Source organism: Erpetoichthys calabaricus, chromosome 5, assembly GCF_900747795.2.
Source record: "Erpetoichthys calabaricus chromosome 5, fErpCal1.3, whole genome shotgun sequence".
NCBI lineage: Eukaryota > Metazoa > Chordata > Cladistia > Polypteriformes > Polypteridae > Erpetoichthys > Erpetoichthys calabaricus.
In genome coordinates, this window is record NC_041398.2 from 145418823 (window position 1) to 145436738 (window position 17916).

The 17916-nt window shown below is 40.1% G+C and overlaps 1 protein-coding gene across 4 annotated transcripts in view; it reads right to left on the reverse strand.

Annotated features, from left to right (window-relative positions):
* The window catches only part of trappc11 (trafficking protein particle complex subunit 11), a 973608-nt gene that overhangs the window by 865868 nt on the left and 89824 nt on the right, over positions 1-17916 (reverse strand). For all 4 annotated transcript variants that reach the window (XM_051928428.1, XM_051928426.1, XM_051928427.1 and 1 more), the window contains exon 19: positions 2689-2844. In XM_051928428.1, coding sequence (XP_051784388.1) covers positions 2689-2844 — 156 coding nt within the window. The remainder of the gene's footprint in view (positions 1-2688; positions 2845-17916) is intronic.

Here is a 17916-nt window from a genome sequence, read left to right on the forward strand (position 1 = left end):
TACTTTCCTCATATTCATCTCCAGAGTATACTAAAGGTAGAGGGAACAGTGTTAAATTTTATATAGGCTACCAAGAGGCCAATTGCAACTTTAAAGAAGTTACAGGACTTTATGACAAAGAGTGGTCATTGTGTACATGCGACAACAATTTTATAAGCACTCCACAAATGGTGCTTGTATGGGAAGGTTGCAAGAAAAAAGCCAGTCTTCAAAAAAGGCCATATTAAGTCTTGTTTGAGCTTTGCCAAAACACACCTTGAAAATTCTGAGGCCAAGTACAAAAAGGTGTTGTGATCAGATGAGACCAAAATCAAACTATTCGACCTGAAAAGCTAATGGTACACCTGGCGGAAAGCCAATACAGCTCACCGTCCAAAACATACCATACCCTCTGAAAAGCATTGTGGTGGTAGCATCCTGTTGTGGGGGTGTTTCTCTGCAGCAGGGACTTGGGTACTTGTAGAAGGAAAAACGGATTGGGCAAAATACTGCCAAATTCTTGCGGAAAACCTGATGCAACCTGCCAGAAAGTTGAAGATGGAAGAAGATTCACCTTTCAACATGAGATTGACCTGAAGCACACAGCACAATTGAGCACACAGTGGCTGAAGGAGAAAAAGGTGAGTATTTTTGCATGGCCTAGTCAGAGCCCACGATTAAACCCTATTAAAAAATCTGTGGAGTGAAGGCTGCAGTCCACCAACCGACTTAACTGAGCTTAAACAGTTCTGTAATGATGAGTGGGCAAATATGGCTTAGTCTAGATGTGTAAAGTTGGTACATGAGTATCTTAAAGGACTGAATGCTGTAATTAAAGCAAAAACTGGTTCCACAAAGTACCACAACTGGTGGTTGTGGGAGATTCTTTATCAATTCCAACTTTATCTGTTTTTTTATTTATTATTATTTTTCCGAAAGGTTGCTTATATATCTTTGACTTGGTTGTTATAGGTTTCATTGAGTAAATAAAACTAAAAAAATATTTTTATGTTTGTTTTCATTTTAGGCTGTAAAGCAACAAAATGTGAATATTTTCAAAGGGGGTGATTCTTTTCTACATCCACTGTATGTATGTATGTATGTATGTATGTATGTGTGTGTGTGTGTGTGTGTGTGTGTGTGTATTTGTAATTATATATATATTTTCTTAGGTCTGAGCCGCAATCTGATTATCTGGGTGGTTACCTACCAGGTAATGCTTGTGGTTGGTCAGCCAGTTGGCAAACATCCACCACGTTCTCTCAGTTGCGAGAAGCAGTTCATAGATATGTTATTCAGCATCTGCCAAATAATACAAAGAGTACACAACACATGTTTCGCCCTTATTGGGGCTCATCAGGTATACACTTTTGCATCCCCTTATGGGGATCGAACTTCAGACATCAGTGCCTGAAGCCTCTGATGTTGTACCATGGTGACTAGTTTGCTTATTTGACAGGGTGAAAATTGGAGTATTACATTCTTAGGTCTGAGTCACAATCTAATTATTTGGGTGGTCACCTACCAGGTAATGCTTGTGGTTGGTCAGCCAGCATGTTGATTGATTGATTGATTGATTGATTGATTGATTGATTGATTGATTGATTGATTGATTGATTGATTGATTGATTGATTGATTGATTGATTGATTGATTGATTGATAGATAGATAGATAGATAGATAGATAGATAGATAGATAGATAGATAGATAGATAGATAGATAGATACTTTATTAATCCCAGGGGGAAATTCACATACTCCAGCAGCAAAAAATATTAAATTAAAGAGTAATAAAAAATGCAGGTAAAAAGCAGACAATAACTTGAATAATGTTCAACGTTTACCCCCTCTGGTGGAATTGAAGAGTCGCATAGTTTATATCATTTGGTAGATACTGTATAACATATCTATGAGCTGCTTCTCACAACTGAAAGGACGTGGCAGATGTTTGCCAACTAGCCAACCACTTGATCCAGTCAGCTGGCTATACCCTGTGAAAGGTTGAGTGTGGTGGTGCTGAGCAGGACAGTGGGGCTGAGTGAGACAGAGAGCCCAGATGACATAACCAGGAAGCTCTCTGCTCAAAGACTTCAGAAATAATACCTGTTCAACCAAGGCCAAGGCCAAGAGTCTCCTATTAGACTTGTCTAATAAGAAACTGCTTCTGTAAGCCCAAACATTGCAGGTTCGCCCACTGGCCACCAGCAGTTACAAGAGTGTAAATCTGCAAACTGAGATGGTTTGTGGTGTGAGCCAACAGCAATATATCAGATACTAATGTTGACTGGTGTTAAACAAACCAAGCTGGGAAGAAGAAGATAAAAATTATAAATACTGTGATGCAACACATTGCAAAATTTCAAAAGTCCAGCATGAAAGATCAGAAGCTATGTCAATCTTGAAAAGCTGTAGCGGGACCAGTAGATTTTAAATGAAGGAACAGTCTCCTATTTATGATATTAAGGTAACATGAAACACACACCTAAATAGGTAATACTGGCATTGTTGTGTCTGGACACATGTTTCTGGAAACTTTATAGTTTACTGCTGTAAATTAATACTATACAGTAGTTAATAAACCTGAGCCTTTAAAAGGACTGCACAACTTCATTTAAGATGAAGTTCATGTGTAAGCAGCATTCATAGTTCATTGAAAATGGCAAGAAATGTTTTATGGACAGATTATATAAAACCAACACTGTCTCTTACTTCAATTTTCTTGCCGACATCTTCTGTCCTTGCCACAAACTTAAAATGATATTTTCTTGTTTTTCCTGGAACCAAACACATATTTCCTTGTCCTGAAGGCTCCAGGATATCATTTGATTCATAGGGTTCTTCAACTTCACAAAACTGGTTATATTCCTAAGAACAGAAATAGTTAAGAACTTACAGAATTTGTGTGTGAGGCAAAACCCTAGAAAAAGAAATGGACCAGTTTATCAACCATGTAGTACATTTTCACACAATATATTTACTCACAAGATGTAACTGTCAATGAAAAAAGTTTCTCGATTTTCTTATACTATGATATGCTATTGTATTAGGCTGAAACTCCATTCAAGGTGATTACTATAATACACAGTGTTCAGTGTTCCTGGGATAGGCTCTAGCCCTTTATGACCCTGTACTGAACTTGAGAATGTCATCCCTAAGGACAAGCAGAAAACTGCTTGGCATACCAAGTTGCTTATTATATTGGCTACCATTGCCTGAAAAAAGGAACTCAGTTGAGTATGAAATTGAGCTGAGTTGATTTGTCACATACAATTATGCCCTGTATACACTTTTTCCTTTATTAGCATTTAGTTAGTAATAAAGATATTTATTTATATCTCATTGTATATCAGTTATGTAACAAATACAGTAGACTCCCGTGAAGTCGCGGTTCAGGGTTCGCAGACTCAGTCGTTTGCGGATTTTTTCTTAGAATCTAACTATTAATTGTTAGCAGAAACCGCAAATATCCTCCGCAATTTTTTATGGCTTTTTTCATGGCAATACTGTGCTGTAGAGAGAACAGGAAGCAACCAATGAGGGAAACACGGTTTGAGATGGTAAAAGTAGCCAATCCGAGAGCGTTATTCATTTCTCCTTGCTGCTGATTGATTGCTGCCATGTGACACATCTCCAGGTGAGTGGGTTTACCACCACGATTTGGGATGGTGAATGTAGTCAATCCGAGAGCATTATTCATTTCTCCTTGCTGCTGATTGATTGCTGCCATGTGACGCGTCTCCAGGTGAGTGGGTTTACCACCGCGGTTTGGGATGGTGAAAGTAGCCAATCTGACAGCGTTATTCATTTCTCCTTGCTGATGATTGACTGCTGCTTTGTGACACGTCTCCAGCCGAGAGTCCTCGTGTTTTCCATTTTGTTATTGTTTTGTTATTCTTAAACGCACACGATATAATTGAATCGCCCTACACCTTCTAAGGCTTCTGGAACTGAGCCTAAGCACCAGAAGAAGTTTAAAACACTCCAGGAGAAGGATGAACTACTGGATTTGCTCCGGGAACTAAAAAGTTATGCTTCAGTAGCGCACCACTATGGCATTAATGAAAGCACCGTATGCTACATAAAGAAGAACGAAGCAGTGATCTGGAGTATCTGTAAGTTTCTGTGATAGTGCCAAAAAGGTAATGACCGTAAGGAATAAAAATATTGTCAGGATGGAATCTGCCTTGGCACTGTGGATCACTGACTGCAGGAAGAACATTCCCTTCGACGGTAACATCATCCGTGAGAAAGCACGGAAATTGTACCAGCAGTTCGCTACAGGAGACAATGTAGCAACTTCCTATCACAATGTTCCTGAAACCTACAGTATAAAGAAAAGCCAGCACGAAATCCCACCAGAAGAAGACCCGTACAAAGATACGACTCCTCCTGAAGCGACTGAAGAAGAGGCGCTACCCGAGGAGTTTTATATCCTGTGCATCGTACTGCACAGCTCTTCATCATCATCAATATCATTCATCATTGGTGAGTACCCATACATTTTACTGTATTTTAATTAAATGAAATTATTATGTATTTACTGTACTTCTAACAAAGAAAACTACAGTGCATACCAAAGAAAACACGCTTGAATGAATTACAGTATGTACAGCGGTAACATCGGTATTTTACATTCTAGCACTGCGGGAGACATAACAGTACAGTACTGTACAGTATACAAGGTGCAGTATACCAAGTGCATTTGTGTACTGTATAATACTAACAAAAAGAGCAGCTTACTACTGAAAACGGCAAATATAGGAGTGAGTGGGGATGGAACCGGGACTCTTGATTACACTTGGTTTGCGTCTGTACTTGCGCTGTTACTTAGAGAGCCAGATTGGGGGGAGGGGTGATGTTAGAGTGCGTGAGCTTATTCAGTGCTGCAGGAACAATGCACATGTTGATTTTTTTTTTTCTTTCAGTACATGTGCCTTCCCTGTTTATTTGTATATCTCTGCCTGTCTGTCTCTGTATTACGCAGTGCTCTGTCTGTCTGTGTGTTATGGATCTTGAAAAAAAATAAGTTATAAGGACAGTTGTTCATGTTAATTGCAGTCTCAATTGTTAAAAAAATATTTTAAAAGGAGCATCCCACATGAAAATATAACGATCTCATTAACTGACAGTGCATACCAATTTACAAATTTTATGTCCGTTTGAGGTTAAAAAGAAAAAAAAAAGAAGTAACACTTTATCCCCAGTGGGGAATTGAACTCATGTTTGTGAGGCAGAGAAAAGCTACTCGCTCTGAGAGGCAAATCTTAGCGCGTTACGCCACGGAAACTGTTGTATGGTGTGTGGAGCTTTTGTGGAAGTGTTTATTTGATCTTAGGAACTCGGGCTTTACACATTCTATAGTTTATGCCTACATTTTGTAACATCCATATTACTAAACGAGAATGGTAAACCGGATTGACGCAGGGACATGGGCCGTGGACGCAAAAGACATAGTGCGCAGGCGCCACACAAAGCCCCCCTCCAAGCACCGGAAACTGAGAAATGATGCGCCGCGCCCATAGCAACAGACCCATGCAACAAAGCGCCACACGAAGCCCATACCACACGAAACAGGACACACACAAAAAAGAGGATTCAGACCCACGACACACAAAGCACCCCTCCACTAACAGAAATAAGAAATGAGGCAATGCGCCCCTAGCACACCAAAAACCAAGGAGTCAGACGCAAGCGCCACATAGCACACGAAATGGTACGCACACAAAAATGAGGATTCACACCCATGACACACAAAGCCCCCCTCCACTAACAGAAATACAAAATGAGGCAACGCGCCCCTCATAGCACACGAAACGGTACGCACACAAAAATGAGGATTCACACCCACGACACACAAAGCCCCCCTCCACTAACAGAAATAAAAAATGAGGCAACGCGCCGCTCAAAAAAAACGCATGACAACAAACGACATCATACATAGACAACAAGAGACCGGACTACAATACATATACAGGCGTGACACCTGATGGGTAATAATACGAAGAAACGAAATGTCCGTATTAAACATACGTCATCTGTACACGTTCAAACTATACACCATAGGTGAATCTCATTACAATGATGCACTATTAACCGTACAACCACAGAAAAGGCTCCATATTAACAGTGAGTGCGATCCTCCTTATTACTTATCCATATTACTAACGAGAAAGAACAAACAAGTCATGATTTCACGATCACGGCTACAAAATGATACGTCTCGAGTAACGGGACCACAAACACGTTCCTGCATGAAAAAAAAAAATAAACATCGGCGCCTACAACGCTCTTCTGAAACCGATGAACAAAAAATGTCTCGGATCCAAAAACGCAAGGCTCAACTAACACAGTTACAGAAACGAGCCCAGATGGACAGACACAATGAACGTAGACGCATGCAGCGCGCGTCTCAAAGTGTTGAAGCGAAGCAGGCACGGGTTCAAAAGGAAAGAGCTCGAGTCACAGAGATACAAAAACGGGAGTGAAGAGACAAAATAAATAAACGCAGACGTCTACAACGCGCGTCTGAAATGCCGGAAAACAAGCAGGCAAGGCTCCAAAAAGAGAAAGCTCGACTGACCGAGATACAAAAATGGGCCAGGCTCAATACAAACAATGAACGCCGGTGACTACAACGGGCTTCTCACACAACACAAGCAAAGCGATTACAGCTCCAAAACAACACATCCCAAATACTGGACATACAACGACGCGCCTCTCAAACGGCACAAGCAAAAGATAAACGTCAAAGACATGAACGACAAACACCTGCTAAACGATTCCGACAGTTGGCTGACAACGAGTTTAATGATGAGTCCACTATTCATAAAAATTCATTGGGATTAATGAATGTCATTTGTAATCATTGTCATTCACTTAACTTCCCTGAAGAAACAACTGGCAATACAAGTAATGAATTTACACGTTGTTGTCAAAAGGGTCAAGTTAGACTGCCTCCTTTACATTCATATCCTGAATATCTACGGAAGCTTCTAACTAACGATGTACCTGAAAGTAAAAACTTTATGCACTGCATTAGATCCTACAATAGTTCATTTGCTTTTGCATCTACCGGAGTAAATATCAGGCCACCAAAAGGCAATGACCCATACTGCTTTCGCGTATGTGGACAAATATTACATCGCATTGGGACAGTGCACCCTGAAACAAATCAAGAACACAAATTTGCACAAATCTACATCTTGGATCCAGATGACGCAATTTATCAACGAATGAACCTTCCTGAAAACAAACAATGCACGGAGCTTATAATGAGAAACGTCACTCATGTCATAAACAATCACCCATTAGCTAAGTCTATAAAAATGCTACATGAGGTTGAAAGAGAGGCCAATACAAAAGCAGCAGCAGAAGGTGTAGCAGCGACTACAATTGCTTTAGTCTTAATAAAGGACAAAGAACAAGATCCAAGACTATACAATCTTCCCGTCGTTAATGAAGTGGCAATTGTCTTTCAAAGTAAAGATGGGGAGCCTCCGTTTGACCGCGATATTGTTCTGCATTTACGTCCTGATGGAACCAACAAACCTGCCATCCAACGCATAGACATTTGCTTTCCACAACTTGATACTTTAACATACCCCATTTTGTTTCCTTCTATTGTTCAGTCCACCTTAAAATACGCGGACAATTGGCATTGCATTGATGAATAATAATATTCCCTTTGGAGGAAAGGTACTTTTATTAGGAGGAGATTTTAGACAGTGCTTAGCTATTGCTCCACATGCCATGCGCTCAGCTATTCTTCAGTCCACCTTAAAATACGCGGACGACGTCATACATAAACAACAAGAGACCGGACTACAATACATATACAAGCGCGACACCTGATTGGTAATAATACAAAGAAACGAACAGTCCGCATATTAACAGTGAGTGCGATCCTCCTTATTACTTATCCATATTACTAACGATAAAGAACAAACAAGTCATGAATTCACAATCACGGGTACAGAACGAGACGGCTCGAGTAACGGGACCACAAACACGAACCCGCATCAAAAAAAACAATAAACATCGGTGCCTACAATGCGCTTCTAAAACCGCATAAGAAAAAATATTACGCGGACAATTGGCATTGCTTTCAAAAGATACACTTGGTACAAAACATGCGATGTCCAGATCCAGAATATAACAATTGGTTATCACAACTGGGAGATGGTACACTCACCAATACAGATGGACTTCACCCAGATATTATTACAATTCCTACGGACTATATTATGTCCAAAAAATATTAATGTTGATCACATAAATAACCAAGTCATTGCATTGCTTCCGGGAGAGGCACAGCTCTTTCTAAGCTCTGACAAAGTTGACTCTGATGACGACAATGACCATCTTAATTTCCCTTTAGAATATTTGAACACTATTAACCCAGCCGGATTACCACAACACAATCTTAACCTTAAAATCGGAACAATATTCAAGCTATTAAGAAACCTTAACACTAAACAGGGTTTATGCAATGGTACACGTTTAGTCGTCAACACCATGACACACAATGTTATTGAAGCAAAACTTCTTACAGTATCACATGCTAACAATACTGTTCTGATTCCTACAATTGACCTTACAAGTTCTGACCTAGAATTACCTTTTACACTTAAACGGCGACAATTCCCCATTAAACCTGCATTTGCCATGACCATCAACAAATCACAAGGACAAACCATGGACAAGGTTGGCATCTACCTCTCTGAGCCCGTATTTGGACATGGACAACTTTATGTGGCCTTCTCATGAGTTCACCGTTCATCTGACGTTAAAGTTAAGATTATAAATAATCCATGCCAAGGAAAACTCATTCAAGGACAAGACACCATGTTTACTTCTAATGTTGTGTACAAGGAAATTTTCCAATAAATCTTTACACTGTGCCATGCAGTTTATTCTTTCCCTCCTATGTGCGTCATCTACACCTTCACACTATGCTATATCTCATACATACATCACACTATTTGTAATTACCAAACACCAGGGGTTGGCGAGCAAAGCAAGCAGGGGGCGGAGCCCCCTAGTTTATTACTAAAATATGAAAAAGTTTCTGTTTTAACAATGTGTTTACACAGATTACTGTAGAAACGGTACACACATGGAATGCGTGTGTTCCAAATAACGATCTATTATTTCAACTCTAAAACTCCAGTTCACTCCCAGACGATCAATCAAGGCATAAGCTGGGAAAAGTGCGTTCACGTTCTAAGTCGGAGGGGGGATGGAATAGCCGGCTGCTGGCAGCTTGTCTTTTATCAGCACATTTAGAGGACAAAAGACGCTGGCGGAGAGGTGTGAACGGATTTAAGAAGTGATTTAAGGTGGGCCGGATCTACAAGTTTTTTCGTAGACTCTGGTAATTCTAGTGTTAATGTATTAAGCTGAGTTTGTAACGAAATTAAAGTGCTTTGGGGGCATACTGTATTTAGGGTTGAAACTATAAAAATAGGCATTTAAAAGGCATTTTTTAACCATATCCAAAAGTTGAGATTTTTCACAATTCGCGGGTGCTCTAGGAATGCAACCCCCGCGAATTTTGGGGGTGTACTGTACTCTTAATTAACAAAAATCATTTGTAGGATTTTAAATATGTATTTTAACATGTTTATACAACACAGTGATTTAGCCTATACACCTAAATGAAGTTCAACAGTGTGGGAAGGCAGCTTCTGTACTTTATTGTGAGATGTTGACATCCCTGTACTATTGCATACAACAGATTAACTTCTTAACTCTTGATAAACTACTATCTAAAATGAGAATAAGAGTAGTCACTTAAGGAAAGGACTTCTTGGATAAGGTACATGGCATGCTCGTTAAAAAAAATTGTGTGTGTACTGGTAGTTTATAATGTCATCTATAGTCATAAGCAATAAGCTGATAAAACACTAGCTATTTTGCTTCTGTAATTATTTATGTACCTGGAAAAAGACTAATAACATTAGAATCATAATTAGAACTCCTTAATGTACAGGAATTTGACTTGGTAGATTTGGAGCTGCTTATAATGCAACATATCATCACATACAAATAGCAAATAGTTTAAGTTAAAAAGAAAAACTTCAAACAAAGTTGGACAAAAGTCTACAAAAAGACTTTCAGCTTTAATTCAGTGGGGTGAATAAAATGATTGCATAAAAATGTGAGGCAACTAAAGCATTTTTTTAACACAATCCCTTCATTTCAGGGGCTCAAAAGTAATTGGACGATTGACTCAAAGGCTATTTCATGGGCAGGTGTGGGCAAGTCCGTCGTTATGTCATTATCAACGAAGCAGATAAAAGGCCTGGAGTTGATTTGAGGTGTGGTGCTTGCATGTGGAGGATTTTGCTGTGAACAGACAACATGCAGTCAAAGGAGTTCTCCATGCAGGTGAAAGAAGCCATCCTTAAGCTGTGAAAACAGAAAAAACCCGTCCGAGAAATTGCTACAATATTACGAGTGGCACAATCTACAGTTTGGTACATCCTGAGAAAGAAAGTAGGCACTATGGTGAACTCAGCAAAGCAAAAAGACCTGGGGCCTCATGTATAACGCCGTGCGTAGAACTCACAGTATAACATGGCGTAAGCACAAAAGCGGGAATGTGCGTACGCACAGAAAAATCCAGATGCAGGAATCTGTACGTAAGAACTTTCATGTTCTTCCACTACATAAATCCCGATCAGCGTGAAAAGTAACGTACGTGCACGCGCCTTCTGTCCCGCCCCAACTCCTCCCAGAATTACGCCTCTTTGAATATGCAAATCAATATAAATAGCCTTCTGTGAAAAGACAATGGGAAAAGCACGGGGGGAAATATAAGAATTTCAGCGAATACCAAGTGGAGGCAAAGGAAAAACGTACTATTTGTTGGTTTAAACAGTGGTATAATCAATAAAAGGAAGTTGATCGAGTGACAGAGTGTCGGAGAAACTCGAAGGCTCAAGTTCACAAAGTCGCACACTGCCCGAAATAAAAAAGAAATCACATATCAAAGTCGCCGTGAAAAGGCGAGTCGTAGCCCACCGTCTGAGTGTCATATGAAAGCTTATTAGGGTACAGACAAAAAAAAAAAAATAGGCACACAGTGGGGAAAAAAAGCACGAAATGTCAACTTTAATCTCGAAATTTCCACTTTAATCACGTAGTTTATTTTGCCATTAAAGTAGAACTTCATAAACTTCATCTTAAAATCGTTTAATTTACTAGTTTCTCAAATCCCATTGTAACTAAAGTGGCACATTAAATGCTTTGTTCTGTATTTGATCTTCTATGTGCTCTACATGTGTGAATCACTACCTGCTTCTTAAATGGGCTTTCTCTTTCTCAGACAGGACACATAATCCATTACATTCATGATATTACAGCTCTCTGAATAATTAAAATACTGAGATGTATACGTGATATCTTTTTCATGATGATGGGAATGAAAGCATATTATTAAACATGGGAACACGGTGGCGCAGTGCTTGTTCATGTCTCACGCAAGAGGCTTGTGGCGCCATGCGCGACCTTCGATGAAATAATTTATTACAGAAGTACTGTCTCTTTCAAACGTACTAACCTCCAATTCCTGTCCTTACTTTTCTTTCTCCAAAAACTCAATCGCCACACAATCAGCTATATAGACGTGAGGCCATCTGTAAGCTTAACACGCCGATTCTTCAAAATTTTTAAGGAGCATTGAAATATATTCGTAGTACATGTTTAATTATTATATCCGTCTGTCCTTCCAGTGTCGCGTCAGCACCAGCAAGAATACAACGCAATGCAGGAACAATCCCTGAACTAGCTAGCACATGTTTAATTATTAACAATAAAGATTATTTAAATGAAGTTAAAGTTTTATCTGTATAATATAATCAACATATTTTGCTGCATTTCATCTTAAAAATGATATCGTCATCATATGTAAATACGCGCTTCATAAAGTTGCGCAGGTTGTGCAATATTATAACTGTAGTGCAAGTTTACAGTGAGGTGATTGTACTTATAAGTACAAACAGTTCTACAAGGAGCACTTGATGGACTGATTGAGTGCGTTTATAGTTCTTGGGATGAAACTTTTTCTAAACCGCGAAGTCCGTACAGGGAAGTCTCTGAAGCGTTTTGCCATGGCTCAGGCAGCATCTGCTTCATGCTGTATACCGATAATTCTCTTTCCAATCAGCTGCTGCTGTGATTCCCCACTCAGATACAGTGATATAAATACTCAGAGTGGTGCAGTGAGAGTAATATGGAAAAAGATGATCTGCTGTGGCAACCCTTAACGGGAGCAGCTGAAAGAAGAAGAAGATGCAGTGAGAGTTACAACGCTAAAGCAGTTATGGTATTTGGAATACTATGGCTATTCCCTGGACCATTATATTGCTGCAGGTTAATTACAATCAGATGCATTACACTAATAAACAATATGCAGTTAGTTTCAGTGTATTTATAAAGCCGCGTCAGGAATGTGGAGCTAAGAAAGAAAGGGTAACCACACAGGAACAGTAGCACTGCTTTGACACTGGGTGCCACCAGTCTGCAAAACCGAGCGGAGAAATTGCGTACGCCAAGGTATGAGTTACCGTGGAAATGTGCGTGGCTTTACGGCAAGTTTAGGTTTTATACAACGTGATTTGAGCGTGGAAACGTGTGTACGCAACATTTCTGTGCGTATGCACCGTTTATACATGAGGCCCCTGGACGTCCACGGAAGACAACAGTGGTGGATGATCGCAGAATCATTTCCATGGTGAAGAGAAACCCCTTCACAACAGCCAACCAAGTGAACAACACTCTCCAGGGGGTAGGCGTATCGATATCCAAGTCTATCATAAAGAGAAGACTGCATGAAAGTAAATACAGAGGGTGCACTGCAAGGTGCAAGCCACACATAAGCCTCAAGAATAGAAAGGCTAGATTGGACTTTGCTAAAGAACATCTAAAAAAGCCAGCACAGTTCTGAATAAACATTCTTTGGACAGATGAAACCAAGATTAACCTCTACCAGAATGATGGCAAGAAAAATGTATGGAGAAGGCGTGGAACAGCTCATTATCCAAAGCATACCACATCATCTGTAAAACACGGTGGAGGCAGTATGATGGCTTGGGCGTGCATGGCTGCCAGTGGCACTGGGACACTAGTGTTTATTGATGATGTGACACAGGACAGAAGCAGCCAAATGAATTCTGAGGTGTTCAGAGACATACTGTCTGTTCAAATCCAGCTAAATGCAGTCAAATTGATTGGGCGGTGTTTCATGGTACAGATGAACAATGACCCAAAACATACAGCCAAAGTAAAGGAGTTTATTAAAGCAAAGAAGTGGAAAATTCTTGAATGGCCAAGTCAGTCACCTGATCTTAACCCAATTGAGCATGCATTTCACTTGTTGAAGACTAAACTTCAGACAGAAAGGCCCACAAACAAACAGCAACTGAAAGCCGCTGCAGTAAAGGCCTGGCAGAGCATTAAAAAGGAGGAAACGCAGCATCTGGTGATGTCCATGAGTTTAAGACTTCAGGCTGTCATTGCCAGCAAAGGGTTTTCAACCAAGTATTAGAAATGAACATTTTATTTCCAGTTATTTAATTTGTCCAATTACTTTTGAGCCCCTGAAATGAAGGGATTGTGTTAAAAAATGCTTTAGTTGCCTCACATTTTTATGCAATCGTTTTGTTCACCCCACTGAATTAAAGCTGAAAGTCTGCACTTCAACTGCATCTGAGTTGTTTCATTTAAAATTCATTGTGGTAATGTACAGAACCAAAATTAGAAAAAAGTTGTCTCCGTCCAAATATTTATGGACCTAACTGTACATGTACATACACTGTAAACACACATTCATAAGTATATGACAGAATGCATGAATATACAAAGAAGACAGGCTACGTTACTGGTTTGAGAAAGCTATGGCCCTGGGAAAAAAACTACTGAGGTGTCAGTTAGTTTTAGTTTTAATTCACCTAAAGCGTTTACCAGATGGGAATTTTTGGAATAAGTGATGACCTAGATGAGATGAGTCCATGGGGATCCCTTTGGTTAGTGACATGAGATGTATACAGGTCTGCCACAGATGGAAGGCCACAGCCAATTATTTTATCAGCATACCTCATAACACACTGTAATTTAGATTTGAAGTGAGTCGTTACTGAAACAAACCAGACAACAATGGAGAATGTGATTACACTGAACTAGTGTTGGCTGGGAAATATATAGTTTCTTTAGTTGGCATAAGAAGTACAATTGATGCTGTGCCTTTTGTAGGTGGTTTTAACATCCTAGTTGAGAGTGTTTGTGATAGTTGAGCCCAAAAATTTGAAGGATTCCACCATATTGACTGCAGAATCATTAATTTCTAGTGGGAGAGGTTGTAACTGCTGTTTATGAAAGTCAATGGCTATTTCCACTGTCTTGGTGGTATTGAACACTAGGTTGTTGGAAGCACACAAAGACACATGATGAGACAACTCTTTTCTATAAGGTGTTTCGTTGTCATTAGTAATTAGATCAAAAATGGTGGTGTCATTAGCGAACTTAATGATTTTAACTGAAAGATCAGTCATTGGTATAGAAGGAATAAAGGGGGGGGGGGGTGGGAAGTACACAGACTTGAGGGGCACCTATACTGATATAGGGCCATTTTGAGAGGTGGAACCCACACGAAAGTAGTTTCCTGTTCATCAGAAAATTGTAAATCCATTTACAGATGGAAGAATTCAGATCAGTCTGTAGAAGATTACTTAACAACAGCTCAGGGACAATGGCGTTAAAAGCTGAACTAAAGTCAAAAAATAGTATTCTGACATAAGTTCCTTTACATTTCAGATGTTCCAGCACAAAGTGAAGACCCATGGTGATGGCACTGTCCACAGATCTATCTGCTTGATATGCAAACTGAAGAGGTTCGAGATCAGTAGCAGTAACACACTTCAGTTGGGTTAGAATAAGTCATTCAAGTATTTCCACAAAAAAACAGATGTAAGAGTAATTGGCCTGTAATAGTTGAGGCAGCTTATTTTATCACTTTTGTGAACAGTAATAATAACAGAAGATCTGGTACCATACATTGTGCAAGAGAATTAACATTAGAATCCTTGAAGCCTACGAAAAAAAGTCATAATCCTGGTCCACCTTAAATTCCTTTGAACCGCTTCATCTTGTCTTGCAAATGTGTCGATCAGCACTGGCAGCAAGCAGCCTGCTCACTCATCACCCCACTGAGGCAGCTGAAATCAACTCAGACGCTGAAGGTTATCTGGCAGTGAGGTATTTGGAATTGTTTAGGGTGAATAATATATTGTTATTTGGGATACAAACATTTCATGTGTGTTCTGTGTCTACAACAATCTGGGTAAATATAAGAGGACAGGAAATATGAGGCAAAAAATACATAGCTAAACTATACACATAACTAAAACAGAAATGTTTTCATATTACTGTAATAATGACAGAATGCAGATGTTAAGTGTATAATGTGTGAAGACTGAAGTCCAAATATCAAACAAACACTTTCACAAATGGTATAACAAAACAATTACACTTTTGTTCCAAGAATATAGTCAAAGATCAAGAAATCATTGAATTTGCATGGTGCTGTCAATGAGTAAAAACCCAAGTCCAAATATCAATCTACACCAAACTGACATGTCTGCTCAGCTGGTGCAGAGGTAAGAACTGCTATCTCCTAATCAAGAGGTTGCGGGTTCGATACCAGATTCTTTCCATTTTTAGTATTGAGCTGCTATTATTATCTATACTAATAAAAGGCAAAGCCCTCACTGACTGACTGACTGACTCACTCACTCATCACTAATTCTCCAACTTCCTGTGTAGGTGGAAGGCTGAAATTTGGCAGGCTCATTCCTTACAGCTTACTTACAAAAGTTAGGCAGGTTTCATTTCGAAATTCAAAGCGTAACGGTCATAACTGGAACCTCTTTTTTGTTCATATACAGTAATGGACTGCAGATCGCTGGCCGTGGGAGGCGGGGTTGCGTATCGCGTCATCACGCCTCCCACGTAATCACGTGAACTGACTGTGAAGGAGAAAGGACGGCCTTATATGGCGTTCGTTTATAAAACAGCGGACAGGCTGTGTAAAGGCAGCTTCACAAAAAAACAGATCCTTAACAAATTGTTATTGGTATATTTCCCTCAATTTAAAAAGGTTTTCTTTTCTTCTTAATTAAAATTTAAAAGCAATACTTCACCGCTGCAAAGCCCCTCTAGCGCTGACGTCCGAGGTTCGATTCCCGTAAGGGAGTGCAGTGAGTGTGTACGCCTGATGAGCCAAGAATTAGGGCGAAACACGTGTCGCATACTCTTTGCATTATTTGACAGTAAACTATTTTCAACCATTCTATGATCTGCTTCTCACAACTGAAGGCACCGTGGCTGATGTTAGCTGACTTGCTGGCCAACCATAAGCGTTACCTGGTAGGTAAACACCCATCCATATTACTAACCGAGAATGCTAAACCGGATGATGGACGCAGGCACATCCGGCAATGGGCCGTAGCTGCAAAAAGACGTACTACGCAGGCGCAAAAAGAGTCCGCGAGAGTCGGCTGAGGAGCCGAGAAAGGCGGACAAAAGAGGGCGAGAGAGGCGGATGAGAGGCCGCGAGAGGCGGACAAGACCACAGAAAAAAGGAGTGAGCACAGGAAAAATGGAGAAATGAGGCGCAACGAGCACCGAAAAAAGGAAAAGGCACATAAAAAAGTAGTCAAACGCAGGCAAAGCACGAAACACATTGCACACGAAACTAGACCCAAAAAAAAAAAAAAAAGAGGCTCGCGCACAACAGCAAGGCACCCCCCCCCCCCTACAGGCACCGGACGGGACACACACCAAGAGGGGGATTCAACAAGCCCATGGAACACAAAAAAAAAGAACACAAAACCACCCCACAGACCCTACAAGCAAGGGACGGGACACACACAAAGAGGGGGATTCAACAAGACACAGGAACACAAAAAGAAAGAAGACGCTTGCGCGACAACAATCCTCAACCCCCCTCCACACACACATCCATAAGAAGTGACACCCAAAGCCACATATTCTAAAGTGAACATCAACACCTTCACACTAGACAGCGTAGGTGTCAGCATTGGTGGATCTCCTTACAATAAAGCACTATTAACCGTTCAACTGCAGAAAAGGAAACATATTAACAGTGACTGCGATCCTCCTTATTACTTATCCATATTTCGCATGCTGAGAAAGAAACAAGTCATGAATACACGGTCACGGGTACAAAATGAAAAGGAAAGGATAACAGGAACAAACACACGAACACGAAAGAAACAACAAAATAGACGGCTATGCAGCATAGGTGGATCTCATTACAATAAGGCACTATTAACCGTTCAAACACAGAAAAGGCTCCATATTAACAGTGAGTGCAATACTCCTTATTACTTATCCATATTTCTAAAAGAAAAAATGTCTCGACTCCAAAAACGCAAAGCTCAACTAAAGCTTCTAACTAACGATGTACCTAAAAGTAAAAACTTTATGAACTGCATTAGATCCTACAATAGTTCATTTGCTTTTCCATCTACCGGAGTAAATATCAGGCCACCAAAAGGCAATGACCCATACTGCTTTCGCATATGTGCACAAATACTGCATCGCATTGGAACAGTACACCCTGAAACAAATCAACAACGCAAATATGCACAAATCTACATCCTAGATCCACATGACGCAAACTATCAATCAAAGTGCTGCATCGCAACAGGCACGGATTCAAAACGAAACACCTCCCGTCTCAGACATACGTTAATGGCAGCGAAGGCTACAACGGGCTTCTCACACAGCACAGGCAAATCGATTACAGCTCCAAAACAACACGTCCCAAATACTACACATGCAACAACGCGCCTCTCAAATGGCACAAGCAAAACATACACCAGGAAAATTCATTCAGATTAATGAATGTCATTT